This window comes from Argopecten irradians, chromosome 7 (assembly GCF_041381155.1).
Source record: "Argopecten irradians isolate NY chromosome 7, Ai_NY, whole genome shotgun sequence".
Taxonomy (NCBI): Eukaryota; Metazoa; Mollusca; class Bivalvia; order Pectinida; family Pectinidae; genus Argopecten; species Argopecten irradians.
Genome location: NC_091140.1, coordinates 36,237,782 through 36,252,793, shown reverse-complemented (window position 1 = coordinate 36,252,793; position 15,012 = coordinate 36,237,782). Strand labels below are relative to the sequence as shown.

Below are 15,012 nucleotides of genomic sequence, written 5' to 3'. Positions count from 1 at the left end.
CTAATTTATCTTATGTTAATTCGTGTTTCAATAAGATATATATTTACATGATTAAACACCAATTATTGTTAAAATGAAGAGTTTCGTTTATGCCTCTATCGGTGGTGGAGCACCTTTAAAAAATTCAGTAAGATTCTATATTATTTTTGCGATAACATTGTATAACCCTGTTGAGAAGCTCTGAGGAACCCATAGCCATCTCCGGATATGTTTACTTATTCTCCTCTCAACTTCTCTCAAATTCCTCGACTGTTGGTACGGAAATCTTGTATAACAAAAAAAGGGATAGCCGTGGCAGTAGCTTTCCTGGTAGACCTGTCTTGTCGATATTCCTTCACAAACTTCCTGCTCTATATTTCTTTCATCTTACCACTTCCAAAAAATGCAGCATGCACAACAATGGCCATAGGAAAACCTACATGTGATATTTGAGACATATCCCTTCAGAGCTTTCTGAGAAATAGTGGTAACAAATTTCAACCATCAAAATTCAAGATGGCTGCGTGACGGTCATACTGTTGACCGATCGGTCCAAAAATGTATTATGCATCACTACTAGTGTCTTAGGGGAACCTACATATCAAACCTCAGATCCCCTTCTGTACTTTATGAGAACGGTAACAAGAATTGTTAACGGACGGAAGGATGGACAACGGACCATGGGCGAATAGTAATAAGTTTAATAGTCCACCTTCATCAGACGGTGGGCTAAATTCGTGGTGGAGGATAAACGACACTGAAGAAAGATTCAAAATGATATATATGTTATGTTTCTGATTTTATTTGAAAATCATCACTAATCATAGATTGACGAACAAAATCGTATTCAACTAGAGAAAGCATTTCCGGGAAATAACATTTTGTCGTTCATATTCAGACTAATAGTAAACTTAACAAACTTGATATACAGCACACCTTATCCTAATTGGCGCCTGTTCAATCCACATCCCTATTCCGACGTACATTTATAGCATTTTCCTTCTGAATGAATAGCATTAAAAACCTGTATAATCGAACCGGCCAAATATCCTTGTCTCGCTGACATCCGGTTTATGGAAGTTACAGGTGTATGTTCTGAATTAATATAGCTTATATCTCAGGATGCTCGAAGTCGGCAATTTTGAAAGTTGATTTTAAATTGACAGTTTCATCGATGTTTTCATTGAAGTTGGAATATATGGATGTGATTGTTTAGATATACTTTATTGAAGACAACAAACTTGTCACCACGTACAGCTATTGCTGTTGGATACTGTATTCCGTCAGTTGATGTCAACAGTTCCCTGACACGTGTCCCGTCCCCAGACATCTGTACGACATTGTGTGACCTATAACCACACACGTAGGTGTTCCCCTCTCTGTCTACGTCTATTCCCTTGGCACCTCTCACAACACCACCCACCTCCATCACGCCCGTGTGGCGTTTGTCAGCCGACAGTCTGGACACTACAACGTCCAAAGTTGTGTCCGTATCAACACTGACGATAGTATCTCCCGTCACAGCGTCATGTGTCAGGTACCGACAGGTCTTCGAATAGTTGTGTATCAGGTCAGTGACCTCGTCCTGTATAAGACTGTATACTCCCCCTCCGTATTCACTGACAACAAACCTTCCGTCGTTGTAGGTAATACCATACAAATCTTTGTTTAAGTTGATGATACGTAACAGCGACAGTTTCTTGTCCTCCGCTTTAAAGACTCGTACACCGATCCCATTGCCAGTGACAGCAACAGAAGTGTCGTCCACCAGACACATATCATGTGAGTTTGCTGGAATGTTGACCTGATCGAGGTACTGTCCTTCATCTGTAAAAAGCTTTATCTTATTATTGCTGCGGTCGCTGACAACAATATTGGTGTCCGGAAGGCACACAATTCCACATATATAGCAATCCTTTTGATCTCCCGGAATCTTAACGTTAAATTGTCCTATCTCCTTCACCTGACGTTCCATCAGAGGTACAGACAGGAATCCAAGATCAACAGGAAATATCCGTGTCTTTTTTTCAGTGACGACCTTTCCCAACATATCAGCGCCAAGAGTCCTGGGATCAGGAACTTGGTGATGAATACTGACTGACGTAAATGACTCTTGCATCTCCTTGATCAGGTCCTTACACGAGTCGACCTCGGCCTGACCTCTCAGGTACGATACCATTGCCTCGATGTGGTTGTTTTCGTCAGCAGCTTTGACCGATGTTTTCAATGTATTCAGCATCCCATTCATAAGACGTTCACATTGTCGTAGCGAAGCCTCGATGGTCATTTTTTCCTCTTTGAATCTTGTCACTACTTTATCTGTGACGGCCTTCTGAAGCTCATCAAGCTGTTCCTCGATCCTTTGGCGCAGATCTACAATGCTCTTCAGAGCTAAATCTTGATTGTGTACCAAGGATTGAATCTGTTCATCAAAGTCCTTCACAAACGACTTCATGACCTCTGACCCCTTTTTCAGCAAGTTCTTCATGTCTTCTAGTTTTGTCTCATCTTTCAGCTTCTCTAGATATTTCTTCGCCTTCATCACCACTTCACACTGTCGGTGGTATTCAATTATACATTCGTTACATCCGAGTTTTTTGTGATCTTCGCAATACCAGATTATAGTTCCATTGTGTTCTTCACATTTTGGAGTCGATTCCTCTGGTTTTCTGTGGCGGACATCACACACGCTTACATCTATGATATCACAATTTCTGTGTAGAATATCATGATATTGTACCTTACATTCCTCACACAAATCTAGGTCCAGCGTCTTACACCAGAATTTGGCTGGATTGGTAGGAGAACCCTTTGTCTGGCAGGGTGTACAATAGGGAACCTCAGACGTACGTTCTTTGAGCTGGATAAGGTCCTGAATCACGGCATTAGTCGGGAACTGCTCTGCCCATTTCCCCTTTGTTTCGGCTTGATTGACAAGTGAGGTCATCTTCCGACAGATCGGACATGGAAATGACGTGTCCGACACCCTTTGCTCGGACAGTTCCCTGGTGATGTAGGTTCCAAGACATTCCTGGCAGAAAGTGTGAAGGCAGGGTAAGGACTTGGGTTGTTGGAGTCTTTCAAGGCAGATTGGACACTCAAGTAAGTGTAGGTCAAGCTCTGGTAGGCGTCCGCCTTCCGCCATTTTGAAGAGATCTAGACTGATCTGAAATATAATTACAGTAACAGTTACAATGTAACTAATACTGGAATGAATACTGACGGGTAATGAATTGTAATTTGGTGGTTTATCGTTACCATTTCGGAATGATCAACTTAAATAAAGTTCGATTCTTAGATCAACGTGTTTTTATGTTGCAAAAACTACACCATGTAAGTCATAATTAACTGTGAAATTGAAACGAAATTGTAAATAGAACAATTAACGGATTAAATATCAAAGAAACACAATTCAACAAAGCATGACAATTTATTGACTTGTGCCATATCCGGGCCTCGAATTCACGTTCTACGGCACCCAATCGCCTAGCCAAACATACCAGCGCCTTCTACCACTGCGCCACATCCACATGGATATTAATGAATACAAAGATTTCAGGCCCTTTGGGCCATTTTAAAATCACAAAAGGAAAAAGCAGTGCCATTTAAAGGGACAACTAGACGTAAGTTTCAGGAAAATAGGACCGTGGGCAGTTTCTATGGGATTTTTAACATTAGCTTGAACACCACCTTTCCATCTATACATACATAAGGCATAAAAAAACACGAAAAAAATACAGTGCATTTTTGTGTTGTAACTAACGTTCACAGGGCATCATACATGTTTGTCTGTCCATTTGAAAGATTGTCCCAGCTTAATTCAATGTGTCAATTTAACGTGTCAATATAATGATGTCAATACCATAAGAATCAGTTGACCATATTTCAGTGATATCAATGTGTACTGTCAATAAACCTTTAACCAAGTTACATACATAATAATCAGAGAAATTGTATATTCTAATCGGAAATAACGAAAGCGGAACATTGCTCTTTGTCTTTGTCATCTCAAAACATATTCTGGTGACATTTTCTGTCTATGTGTAAATTAGTTTCGAAATTAAAATCCGGGAAAACAGATCTTGAGTGACTTAAAAATAGAGAGTGCAGGTAGCAACGGACCTTTGTAAGAATTATAAAGCTGTGCATTTCCATTTTATATTTTCAGAGTCCGATGTAAGTGAAAATTAGTCTATAGGTATGATTTAGATGCTAAATATCATGGTAACACCTTTGAAAATATTTGTTGTCATGATAACAAAACGGAGGCCTCTGATTTGCTGAAATTTACATGATGTCAGATTGTCAGAATTAAATGAAAATTGGTATATAAAGGTTACGAGGTATGCTGAATAATATGGTATCACTTTCAAAAAGTTTGGTTGCCATGTAAAAAAAATAGAGGACTCTAATTGGTTGAAATTTAGATATTATTAGATATAAGTGAAAATTGATACACGTGTGTTATGGGGTATGCCGCATGAGATAGGAACAGTTTTAAATACATTGCTGTCATTGTAATTAATTAAAGGTTCCCCATTAGTCAAAACTAAGATTGTAGTCTTTGTGGTGCTTGCAATATGTTTTTAATAAACAAATTATATTTGAAAATCAAATGTAACACTATTTCCCTCTTTAATCATTTTCAATTCAATTTAAAATAGTTTTTATCTACATCAGAGGGATGGATAATCTTAATTTGTATCTGTTGAGTTTATATTTCTTTCCAAAACTTATTTGATTTCTGATGTTAAAAAAACTATTTGCTTCACCCTAGATCATATCTAGTTGTTAGTCTTTTTGTAAGGGGAAATGCAAGAATAAAAATGCACTGATTTTAGAGTATATATTTTAGTTTACAAATTTCTATTACCAATTGCTTGTTTCATTATGGTATATAAGATCAATTTTTGATTTACAGTCATCTAGGGCAAATATCTATCTTTTTAGAAAATTCCCTTGGCTACATTTCTGCCAAATGCTATTTTCCCGGATTTGATTTTTTTGAAAAAGTATCAGTTATTAGATTATACCTATAGCATGTTTTTAAAATGATTTATATATATCTTCAATTTTTAACATGCCAAAAATTGGATTTTTCTGCTTAAAAATCAGTTTGTAGTAAACGTAATTAGTCTATATCATTATAAATGGGTATTGAATAAAGAATGAAGTATCTTTAACAAAACTAATTGAATAAAAAAATGTTCAAAAGGTGGACACAAGGGGTCTCCTTCCACATACCAAAAATATCGTTAGAAGACATCATTTAAGGCCCTTAATGACTTTTCAAAAATTCTTAATATAAAATGCACATATAAAGTACAGGTAATCATTATTTCATGACTTCGAAATAAATGAGAAATACATTTGGAGCTAGCTTGTTTTTTATGAAATGCTGATCAAAAATATCATACAAATAAAACACTGTAAAAATCCAGGAGATATATAGTAAAAGTGCATGTATGATGTGACCAAATACACTGGTATGGTAATGTAATATGATTTAATATTCGTAAGGATTGTTTTTTGCCATACGTAAAGGGAGGCAACTCCTGTCGACAAACATTTAAATGTCATGATCAAACATCAAGATATTAACATACAAAAATGTCCAATGGGAACAGTACTATACTAGTTTAGTATTGGGCGATGATAGGTTACAAATAAGTACATATATATGGATATCAGAATCCATATTTTACACCCAAATATAAGAAATATGTCCCTATATATGTATGTACTTTCGGTTTGTATAGCCTCAGTACAGTCATCTGATTCTGTTGGTATTGTTTATGTTTCTTCCTACAAGAAACCTAAATAATATAGCTTGGATTAAAGATAACATTTTCTTTATAATGAGAAAATCTCATTTATATTTCAATGAAACAAACTGTAATTCGTGTACTCACCACATATATAGTCACCACATATATAGATATAGGTCCTACAGGAGGCGTACAGTAGTGTGTGGGGCAGATTTCAATAATAACAATCGGGCCGGGATTTCCAGAAATCTCTTGCACGTTCGTACATGAAAACTCAATCGGAATATCTCGGAGAAATTTCCGGCAAACTAATGAAATGTTTTGTGATATATTTTTTTTTCTCAAAGATTGCCGGACCTTTCTCTGAGATGTTGCCATTCACGGACACTTTCATAAAATATTACGATTAATGCCGACATTGGACACCAATAGTACGATATAACCTATATATCAGCCGTGACGTCACTCGTGGTTTTAGGTTATCTGTGGTTTTAGGTTATCTGACCCCTTATTCTCAATAACGTATATTCTCAGGATATACTCATATTGGGTATATAGCATGCTTGGATGAAGGGCTATCAATTGTGCTCACATGAATGACCTCGACCTTCATTTAAGGTCACAGAGGTTGAATAGGCTTAAATCTTTAAACGAAATCTTGTGAGAATAACTAAGAGGCCTAGAGACATGATATTCGGTCTGTAGCATGCTGTGATAAAGGAATACAAAGTTTGTTCAAATAAATTCATAATAATGACTTCGTTTAACCTTAATTCAATGTCACAGTGGTTAAATAGGATAAAATCATGAAAAGACTTTTTAGCATGTGAATAACTAAGTGACCTAGAAACCTGATATTGGGTAAGTGGCTTGCTGGAATGAAGGGCTAATATGTTTTGTTAAAATGAATGACCTTGACCTTTTTTAAAGGTCACATGCTACAAATAGGATAAACGACTTTTTATGAAAAGCTAAGAGACCTTGAGACCTGATATTTTATCTATGACATGCTGGGATAACCCCTACTAAGTTTGTTCAAATGAATGACCTTAACTTTCATTCATAAGGTCGCAGAGATCAAATAGGATACAATTTTCGACAACTTACTGGACTTTCTGCGTAATTGATTTCTACTATATGTTTTATTGTATTTAATATTTAGACCGTTAAGGGCCATTTGTATGACAGGTTACGCCATGAGACGCGAGTAACCCGAGAAAGCAGTAATAACATAACATGTTACTCACTTGTGACACGCGTGACGGAACACAGTCAAAAAGTAGGGGACAGTACATTTGCCAAACCAATTAGCATTCCCAGATGTGATGTTCTTTTATCGCTATGTTAAGACTAAGTTGTATATAAAATAAAGGGTCCAAAGGAATGTGTAACGGAATACAACGAAAACACACGACAACAGCCAGTCAAAAATATTTCTCTAATATCTTTTGTTAATGTGAAACACGTGTTATTCATATATATTAATTGGTTTTACAAGTACTTTGTGGCTCTGTCCAGTAACTCGTGAAGTGAGTAGGATGTCATGTTATTTTTGCCTTTGTCAAATTATCACATCTCATTCTACAAGCGGTTTCCGATGTGGATATAACGCCAGTGATAGTAACCCCTGGAGTATCGTGGTAACTTATCATACAAAAATGCAAGTGGCGGTTGATATCAGTCATTGTACCATGCCCATCGTCTTTTTATTAATACTGTTATCTAACCCAATATTCATTCACAGTGACTAAATAATATATAACTGTTTTGGAAATGTGTCAGAGAGAAAACGAGAACATCTAGAACACATGTGGATGGTACATTAACAAATACTAACACAGAAACTGCTGTTCGAGGGCTATATTCATATTTTAGAACAGTCTTTGCCCCAGAAGATGAGGACCTAGTTCCACCTTCCCCCAATAGACATTACAACTCCGTCCTAACAGAAGTCAACATAAACAAATAATCCATAATCAAAGCTATCAACAAGCTAGACGGAAACAAGTCACCTAGCTAGCTGGTCCTGATATTTTCCATCCTTACTTTCTGATCGAGACAAGGGACGAAATATTTACTACACTTGAAATATTGTTCCAGAACTCATTAAATAAAGGAATGTTCCGGACGACTGGTGAAAAATGTATCACTTACAGTTTTCTGTACATGTATCTACAACAGTACAACTATATACTAATCAGCTTAACGTCAGTAGTAGAGGAACTATTTCATCAGCCTGAATCCATACCAGTAAGAGTCATTGCAAGTATGAGCTACGGGGTTCATTGTTTATGAAATTGACAGCTGATTAAATTGTTTACCTTTACCTATGATTACGTAACAACTACATGTGTCATATTTCTTTTTCGTATAGCATTAACTAATCTTTCATTTCGCTATTTCTCAGAAAGTATTCAAACCTACCTTTCTAATTGGTCTGTAGTTGTACAGATTTCAATATTTTGAAGCTTTCGAAGAAAACTTAATGCATATAAAGTTAGTTTACATTCATGTGCATTGTCCATTGGCAAGGGAAAGAAGAGAAATGACCTACAGTGTATTTCTCAAATGACTAACAGGACCTTTTGATGGTGGGTATCAAAAATAATTTCGATAAAAGGGAAATGTGATAACACCAAAGAAAGATATGAAACGGTATTTATGTTACATTTTCAATTTTATTTGCAAGTTAACTTTAGAAAACTTGATATACAGTACATCTTATCAAAACTGTCGCTTGTCTAATCCAGATTACTATTCAGGCATAATAATATTTTCCTTATCATGTAAAACCTGTATAATTGGACAGGCCAAATAGACTGGTCCTTGTGATATCACGTCTAGGCAAGCTACAGTGTTAATGTTTTGTATGAATATATCTCATACAATGTACATGTAGAACAAAGGAGTTCAAAAGTTATATTTTCACCAGAGATTATTGATCGTGTGGTAAAGCATAGGTATGTTTGACAGTCATTTTATCTTTCAAATCATACTGCCTCAGTTAATTATAATAATATATTGTTCCTGTTAACTCTTCCGTCGTTGTGGTCGACTGGTTAAGGTTCCAAGGCTTACTAAACCACAATCTTTAGATGAACGAAGTTGGTAATTTTAAAATTTGCTTTTTTTTTCATGGAAGTTTTCATTGAAGTTGGAAGATATGGATGTAGTTGCCAATACTGATAACAAACTTGTCGCCACGTACAACTATTGCCGTTGGCTCCTCCACTCCGTCAGTTGTTGTCAACAGTTCCCTGACACGTGTCCCGTCCCCAGACATCTGTACGACGTTGTGTGAATCCCAACCACACACGTAGATGTTCCCCTCCCTGTCTACGTCTATTCCCCTTGCACCTATCACAACACCACCCACCTTCATCACGTCCGTGTGGCGTTTGTCAGCCGACAGTCTGGACACTACAGCGTCCCCAGTGTTGTTAGTATCAACACTGACGATACTGTCTCCCGTCACAGAGTCATGTGTCAGGTACCAACAGGTCTTCTTATAGTCATGTAACAGGTCAGTGGCCCCGTCCTGTATAAGACTGTATACTCCTCCTTTGTCATCACTGACAACAAACCTTCCGCCGTTGTAGGTAATACCATACAAATCTCTGGTTGTGTTGATGATACGTAACAGCGACAGTTTCTTGTCCTCCACTTTAAAGATACGTACACCGATCCCATTGCCAGTGACAGCAACAGAAGTGTCGTTAACCAGACACATATCACGTGAGTTTGCTGGAATGTTGACCTGATCGAGGTACTGTCCTTCATCTGTAAAAAGCTTTATCTTATTATTGCTGCGGTCGCTGACAACAATATTGGTGTCCGGAAGGCACACAATTCCACGTACCCAGCAAATAAATTTATCTCCTCGAATCTTTACATTGAACTTTCCAATCTCCTTCACCTGACGTTCTATCAGAGGCACAGACAGGAATCCAAGATCAGCAGGGAAACTCCGTGTCTTTTTTTCAGTAACGACCTTTCCCAACATGTCAGCGCCTGGAGTACCGGGATCAAGAACTTGATGATGAATACTAACTGACGTAAATGACTCTTGCATCTCCTTGATCAGGTCCTTACACGAGTCGACCTCGGCCTGACCTCTCAGGTACGATACCATTGCCTCGATGTGGTTGTTTTCGTCAGCAGCTTTGACCGATGTTTTCAATGTATTCAGCATCCCATTCATAAGACGTTCACATTGTCGTAGCGAAGCCTCGATGGTCATTTTTTCCTCTTTGAATCTTGTCACTACTTTATCTGTGACGGCCTTCTGAAGCTCATCAAGCTGTTCCTCGATCCTTTGGCGCAGATCTGTAATGCTCTTCAGAGCTAAATCTTGATTGTGTACCAAGGATTGAATCTGTTCATCAAAGTCCTTCACAAACGACTTCATGACCTCTGACCCCTTTTTCAGCAAGTTCTTCATGTCTTCTAGTTTTGTCTCATTTTTCAGCTTCTCTAGATATTTCTTCGCCTTCATCACCACTTCACACTGTCGGTGGTATTCAATTATACATTCGTTACATCCGAGTTTTCTGTGATCTTCGCAATACCAGATTATAGTTCCATTGTGTTCTTCACATTTTGGAGTCGATTCCTCTGGTTTTCTGTGGCGGACATCACACACGCTTACATCTATGATATCACAATTTCTGTGTAGAATATCATGATATTGTACCTTACATTCCTCACACAAATCTAGGTCCAGCGTCTTACACCAGAATTTGGCTGGATTGGTAGGAGAACCCTTTGTCTGGCAGGGTGTACAATAGGGAACCTCAGACGTACGTTCTTTGAGCTGGATAAGGTCCTGAATCACGGCATTAGTCGGGAATTGCCCTGCCCATTTCCCCTTTGTTTCGGCTTGATTGACGGGAGCGGTCATCTTCCGACAGATCGGACATGGAAATGACGTGTCCGACACCCTTTGCTCGGACAGTTCCCTAGTGATGTAGGTTCCAAGACATTCCTGACAGAAAGTGTGAAGGCAGGGTAAGGACTTGGGTTGTTGGAGTCTTTCAAGGCAGATTGGACACTCAAGTAAGTGTAGGTCAAGTTCTGGTAGGCGTCCGCCTTCCGCCATTTTGAAGAGATCTAGACTGATCTGAAATATAATTATAGTAACAGTTACCTAATACTGGAATGAATACTGACGGATAATGAATTGTAATTTGGTGGTTTATCGTTACCATTTCGGAATGATCAACTTAAATAAAGTTCGATTCTCAGATCAACGTGTATTTATATTGCGAAAACTACACCATGTAAGTCATGATTAAATGTGAAATTGAAACGAAATTGTAAATATATCAATTAACGGATTAAATATAAAAAACACAACTCAACAAAGCATGACAATTTATTGACTCGTGCCCTATCTGGGCCTCGAACTCACGATCTATGGCACCCAATCGCCTAGCCAAACATACCAGCGCCTTCTACCACTGCGCCACATCCACATGGATATTAATGAATACAAAGATTTCAGGCCCTTTGGGCCATTTTTAAAATCACAAAAGGAAAAAGCAGTCCCATTTAAAGGGACAACTAGACGTACTTTCAATAGACAAAGTTTCAGGAAAATAGGACCGTGGGCAGTTTCTATGGGATTTTTAACATTAGCTTGAACACCACCTTTCCATCTAAACACACTTAAGGCATAAAAAACACGAAAAAAATACATTGCATTTTTGTGTTGTAACTAACGTTCACAGGGCATCATACATGTTTGTCTGTCCATTTGAAAGATTGTCCCAGCTTAATTCAATGTGTCAATTAAACGTGTCAATATAATGATGTCAATACCATAAGAATCAGTTGACCATATTTCAGTGATATCAATGTGTACTGTCAATAAACCTTTAACCAAGTTACATACATAATAATCAGAGAAATTGTATATTCTAATCGGAAATAACGAAAGCGGAACATTGCTCTTTGTCTTTGTCATCTCAAAACATATTCTGGTGACATTTTCTGTCTATGTGTAAATTAGTTTCGAAATTAAAATCCGGGAAAACAGATCTTGAGTGACTTAAAAATAGAGAGTGCAGGTAGCAACGGACCACTCCTTTGTAAGTATTATATATCTGTGCATTTCCATTTTATGATTCCAGAGTCCGATGTAAGTGAAAATTAGTCTATAGGTATGATTTAGATGCTAAATATCATGGTAACACCTTTGAAAATATTGGTTGCCATGATAACAAAACGGAGGCCTCTCTGATTCGCTGAAATTTACATGATGTCAGATTGTCAGAATTAAATGAAAATTGGTGTATTAAGGTTACGAGGTATGCTGAATAATATTGCATCACTTTCAAAAAGATTGGTTGCCATGTAAAAACAAAATGGAGGCCTCTGATTGGTTGAAATTTAGATATTATTAGATATAAGTGAAAATTGATACACGTGTGTTATGGGGTATGCCGCATGAGATAGTAACAGTTTTAAATACATTGCTGTCATTGTAATTAATTAAAGGTTCCCCATTAGTCAAAACTAAGATTGTAGTCTTTGTGGTGCTTGCAATATGTTTTTAATAAACAAATTATATTTGAAAATCAAATGTAACACTATTTCCCTCTTTAATCATATTTATTTCCAAAACTTATTTGATGTCTGATGTTAAAAAAACTATTTGCTTCACCCTAGATCATATCTAGTTGTTAGTCTTTTTGTAAGGGGAAATGTAAGAATAAAAATGCACTGATTTTAGAGTATATATTTTAGTTTACAAATTTCTATTACCAATTGCTTGTTTCATTATGGTATATAAGATAAATTTTTGATTTACAGTCATCTAGGGCAAATATCTATCTTTTTAGAAAATTCCCTTGGCTACATTTCTGCCAAATGCTATTTTCCCGGTTATGTTTTTTTTGAAAAAGTATCAGTTATTAGATTATACCTATAGCATGTTTTTAAAATGATTTATATATATCCTCAATTTTCAACATGCCAAAAATTTGATTATTTCTGCTTAAAAATCAGTTTGAAGTAAAAGTAATTAGTATATTATTAATGGGTATAGAATAAAGAATGAAGTATCATTAACAAAACTAATTGAATGAAAAAATGTTCAAAAGGTGGACACAAGGGGTCCCCTTCCACATACCAAAAATATCGTTAGAAGACATCATTTAAGGCCCTTAATGACTTTTCAAAAATTCTTAATATAAAATGCACATATAAAGTACAGGTAATCATTATTTCATGACTTCGAAATAAATGAGAAATACATTTGGAGCTAGCTTGTTTTTTATGAAATGCTGATCAAAAATATCATACAAATAAAACACTGTAAAAATCCAGGAGATATATAGTAAAAGTGCATGTATGATGAGACCAAATACACTTGGTACGGAAACATACGTAGCCGAAGGGAGGCAACTCCTGCTGACAAACATTTAAATGTCATGATCAAACATCAAGATATTAACATACAAAAATGTCCAATGGGAACAGTACTATACTAGTTTAGTATTGGGCGATGATAGGTTACAAATAAGTACATATATATGGATATCAGAATCCATATTTTACACCCAAATATAAGAAATATGTCCCTATATATGTATGTACTTTCGGTTTGTATAGCCTCAGTACAGTCATCTGATTCTGTTGGTATTGTTTATGTTTCTTCCTACAAGAAACCTAAATAATATAGCTTGGATTAAAGATAACATTTTCTTTATAATGAGAAAATCTCATTTATATTTCAATGAAACAAACTGTAATTCGTGTACTCACCACATATATAGATATAGGTCCTACAGGAGGCGTACAGTAGTGTGTGGGGCAGATTTCAATAATAACAATCGGGCCGGGATTTCCAGAAATCTCTTGCACGTTCGTACATGAAAACTCAATCGGAATATCTCGGAGAAATTTCCGGCAAACTAATGAAATGTTTTTTGATATATTTTTTTTCTCAAAGATTGCCGGACCTTTCTCTGAGATGTTGCCATTCACGGACACTTTCATAAAATATTACGATTAATGCCGACATTGGACACCAATATAGTATGATATAATCTATATCAGCCGTGACGTCACTCGTGGTTTTAGGTTATCTGACCCCTTATTCTCAATAACGTATATTCTCAGGATATACTCATATTGGGTATGTAGCATGCTGTGCTCACATGAATGACCTCGACCTTCATTTAAGGTCACAGAGGTTGAATAGGCTTAAATCTTTAAACGAAATCTTGTGAGAATAACTAAGAGGCCTAGAGACATGATATTCGGTCTGTAGCATGTTGTGATAAAGGAATACAAAGTTTGTTCAAATAAATTCATAATAATGACTTTAACCTTCATTCAATGTCACAGTGGTTAAATAGGATGAAATCATGAAAAGACTTTTTAGCATGTGAATAACTCAGTGACCTAGAAACCTGATATTGGGTAAGTGGCTTGCTGGAATGAAGGGTTAATATGTTTTGTTAAAATGAATGACCTTGACCTTTTCTAAAGGTCACATGCTACAAATAGGACAAACGACTTTTTATGAATAGCTAAGAGACCTTGAGACCTGATATTTTATCTATGACATGCTGGGATAACCCCTACTAAGTTTGTTCAAATGAATGACCTTAACTTTCATTCATAAGGTCGCAGAGATCAAATAGGATACAATTTTCGACAACTTACTGGACTTTCTGCGTAATTGATTTCTACTATATGTTTTATTGTATTTAATATTTAGACCGTTAAGGGCCATTTGTATGACAGGTTACGCCATGAGACGCGAGTAACCCGAGAAAGCAGTAATAACATAACATGTTACTCACTTGTGACACGCGTGACGGAACACAGTCACAAAGTAGGGGACAGTACATTTGCCAAACCAATTAAAATTCCCAAATGTGATGTTCTTTTACCACTATGTTTAGACTAAGTTGCATATAAAATAGAGGGTCCAAAGGAATGTGTAACGGAATACAACGAAAACACACGACAACAGCCAGTCAAAAATATTTTTTCTAATATCTTTTGTTAATGTGAAACACGTGTTATTCATATATATTAATTGGTTTTACAAGTACTTTGTGGCTCTGTCCAGTAACTCGTGAAGTGAGTAGGATGTCATGTTATTTTTGCCTTTGTCAAATTATCACGTCTCATTCTACAAGCGGTTTCCGATGTGGATATAACGCCAGTGATAGTAACCCCTGGAGTATCGTGGTAACTTATCATACAAAAATGCAAGTGGCGGTTGATATCAGTCATTGTACCATGCCCA

General features: G+C 36.6%; 3 protein-coding genes across 4 annotated transcripts in view; all 3 read right to left on the bottom strand.

The window, feature by feature from the left end:
- LOC138328285 (guanylate cyclase soluble subunit beta-1-like) overlaps nucleotides 1-15,012 on the bottom strand; it is a 93,804-nt gene that overhangs the window by 68,133 nt on the left and 10,659 nt on the right. The gene's annotated exons all lie outside the window — the stretch shown is intronic.
- Nucleotides 762-6,461, bottom strand: LOC138328281 (E3 ubiquitin-protein ligase TRIM56-like). 2 transcript variants are annotated; one of them, XM_069275020.1, is made up of 2 exons: nucleotides 5,892-6,461; nucleotides 762-3,145 (listed from the first exon to the last, which is right to left on the bottom strand). In XM_069275020.1, the coding sequence occupies exons 1-2, from the start codon at nucleotides 6,123-6,125 to the stop codon at nucleotides 1,160-1,162; spliced, it is 2,220 nt and encodes a 739-aa protein (XP_069131121.1). In that variant the 5' UTR covers nucleotides 6,126-6,461; the 3' UTR covers nucleotides 762-1,159. The 2 variants fall into 2 exon arrangements, with proteins under 2 accessions (XP_069131121.1, XP_069131122.1); XM_069275021.1 differs by having other exon boundaries at nucleotides 5,907-6,458.
- LOC138328282 (E3 ubiquitin-protein ligase TRIM56-like) lies at nucleotides 8,406-13,763 on the bottom strand. The gene is made up of 2 exons (XM_069275023.1): nucleotides 13,515-13,763; nucleotides 8,406-10,866 (listed from the first exon to the last, which is right to left on the bottom strand). The coding sequence occupies exons 1-2, from the start codon at nucleotides 13,746-13,748 to the stop codon at nucleotides 8,893-8,895; spliced, it is 2,208 nt and encodes a 735-aa protein (XP_069131124.1). The 5' UTR covers nucleotides 13,749-13,763; the 3' UTR covers nucleotides 8,406-8,892.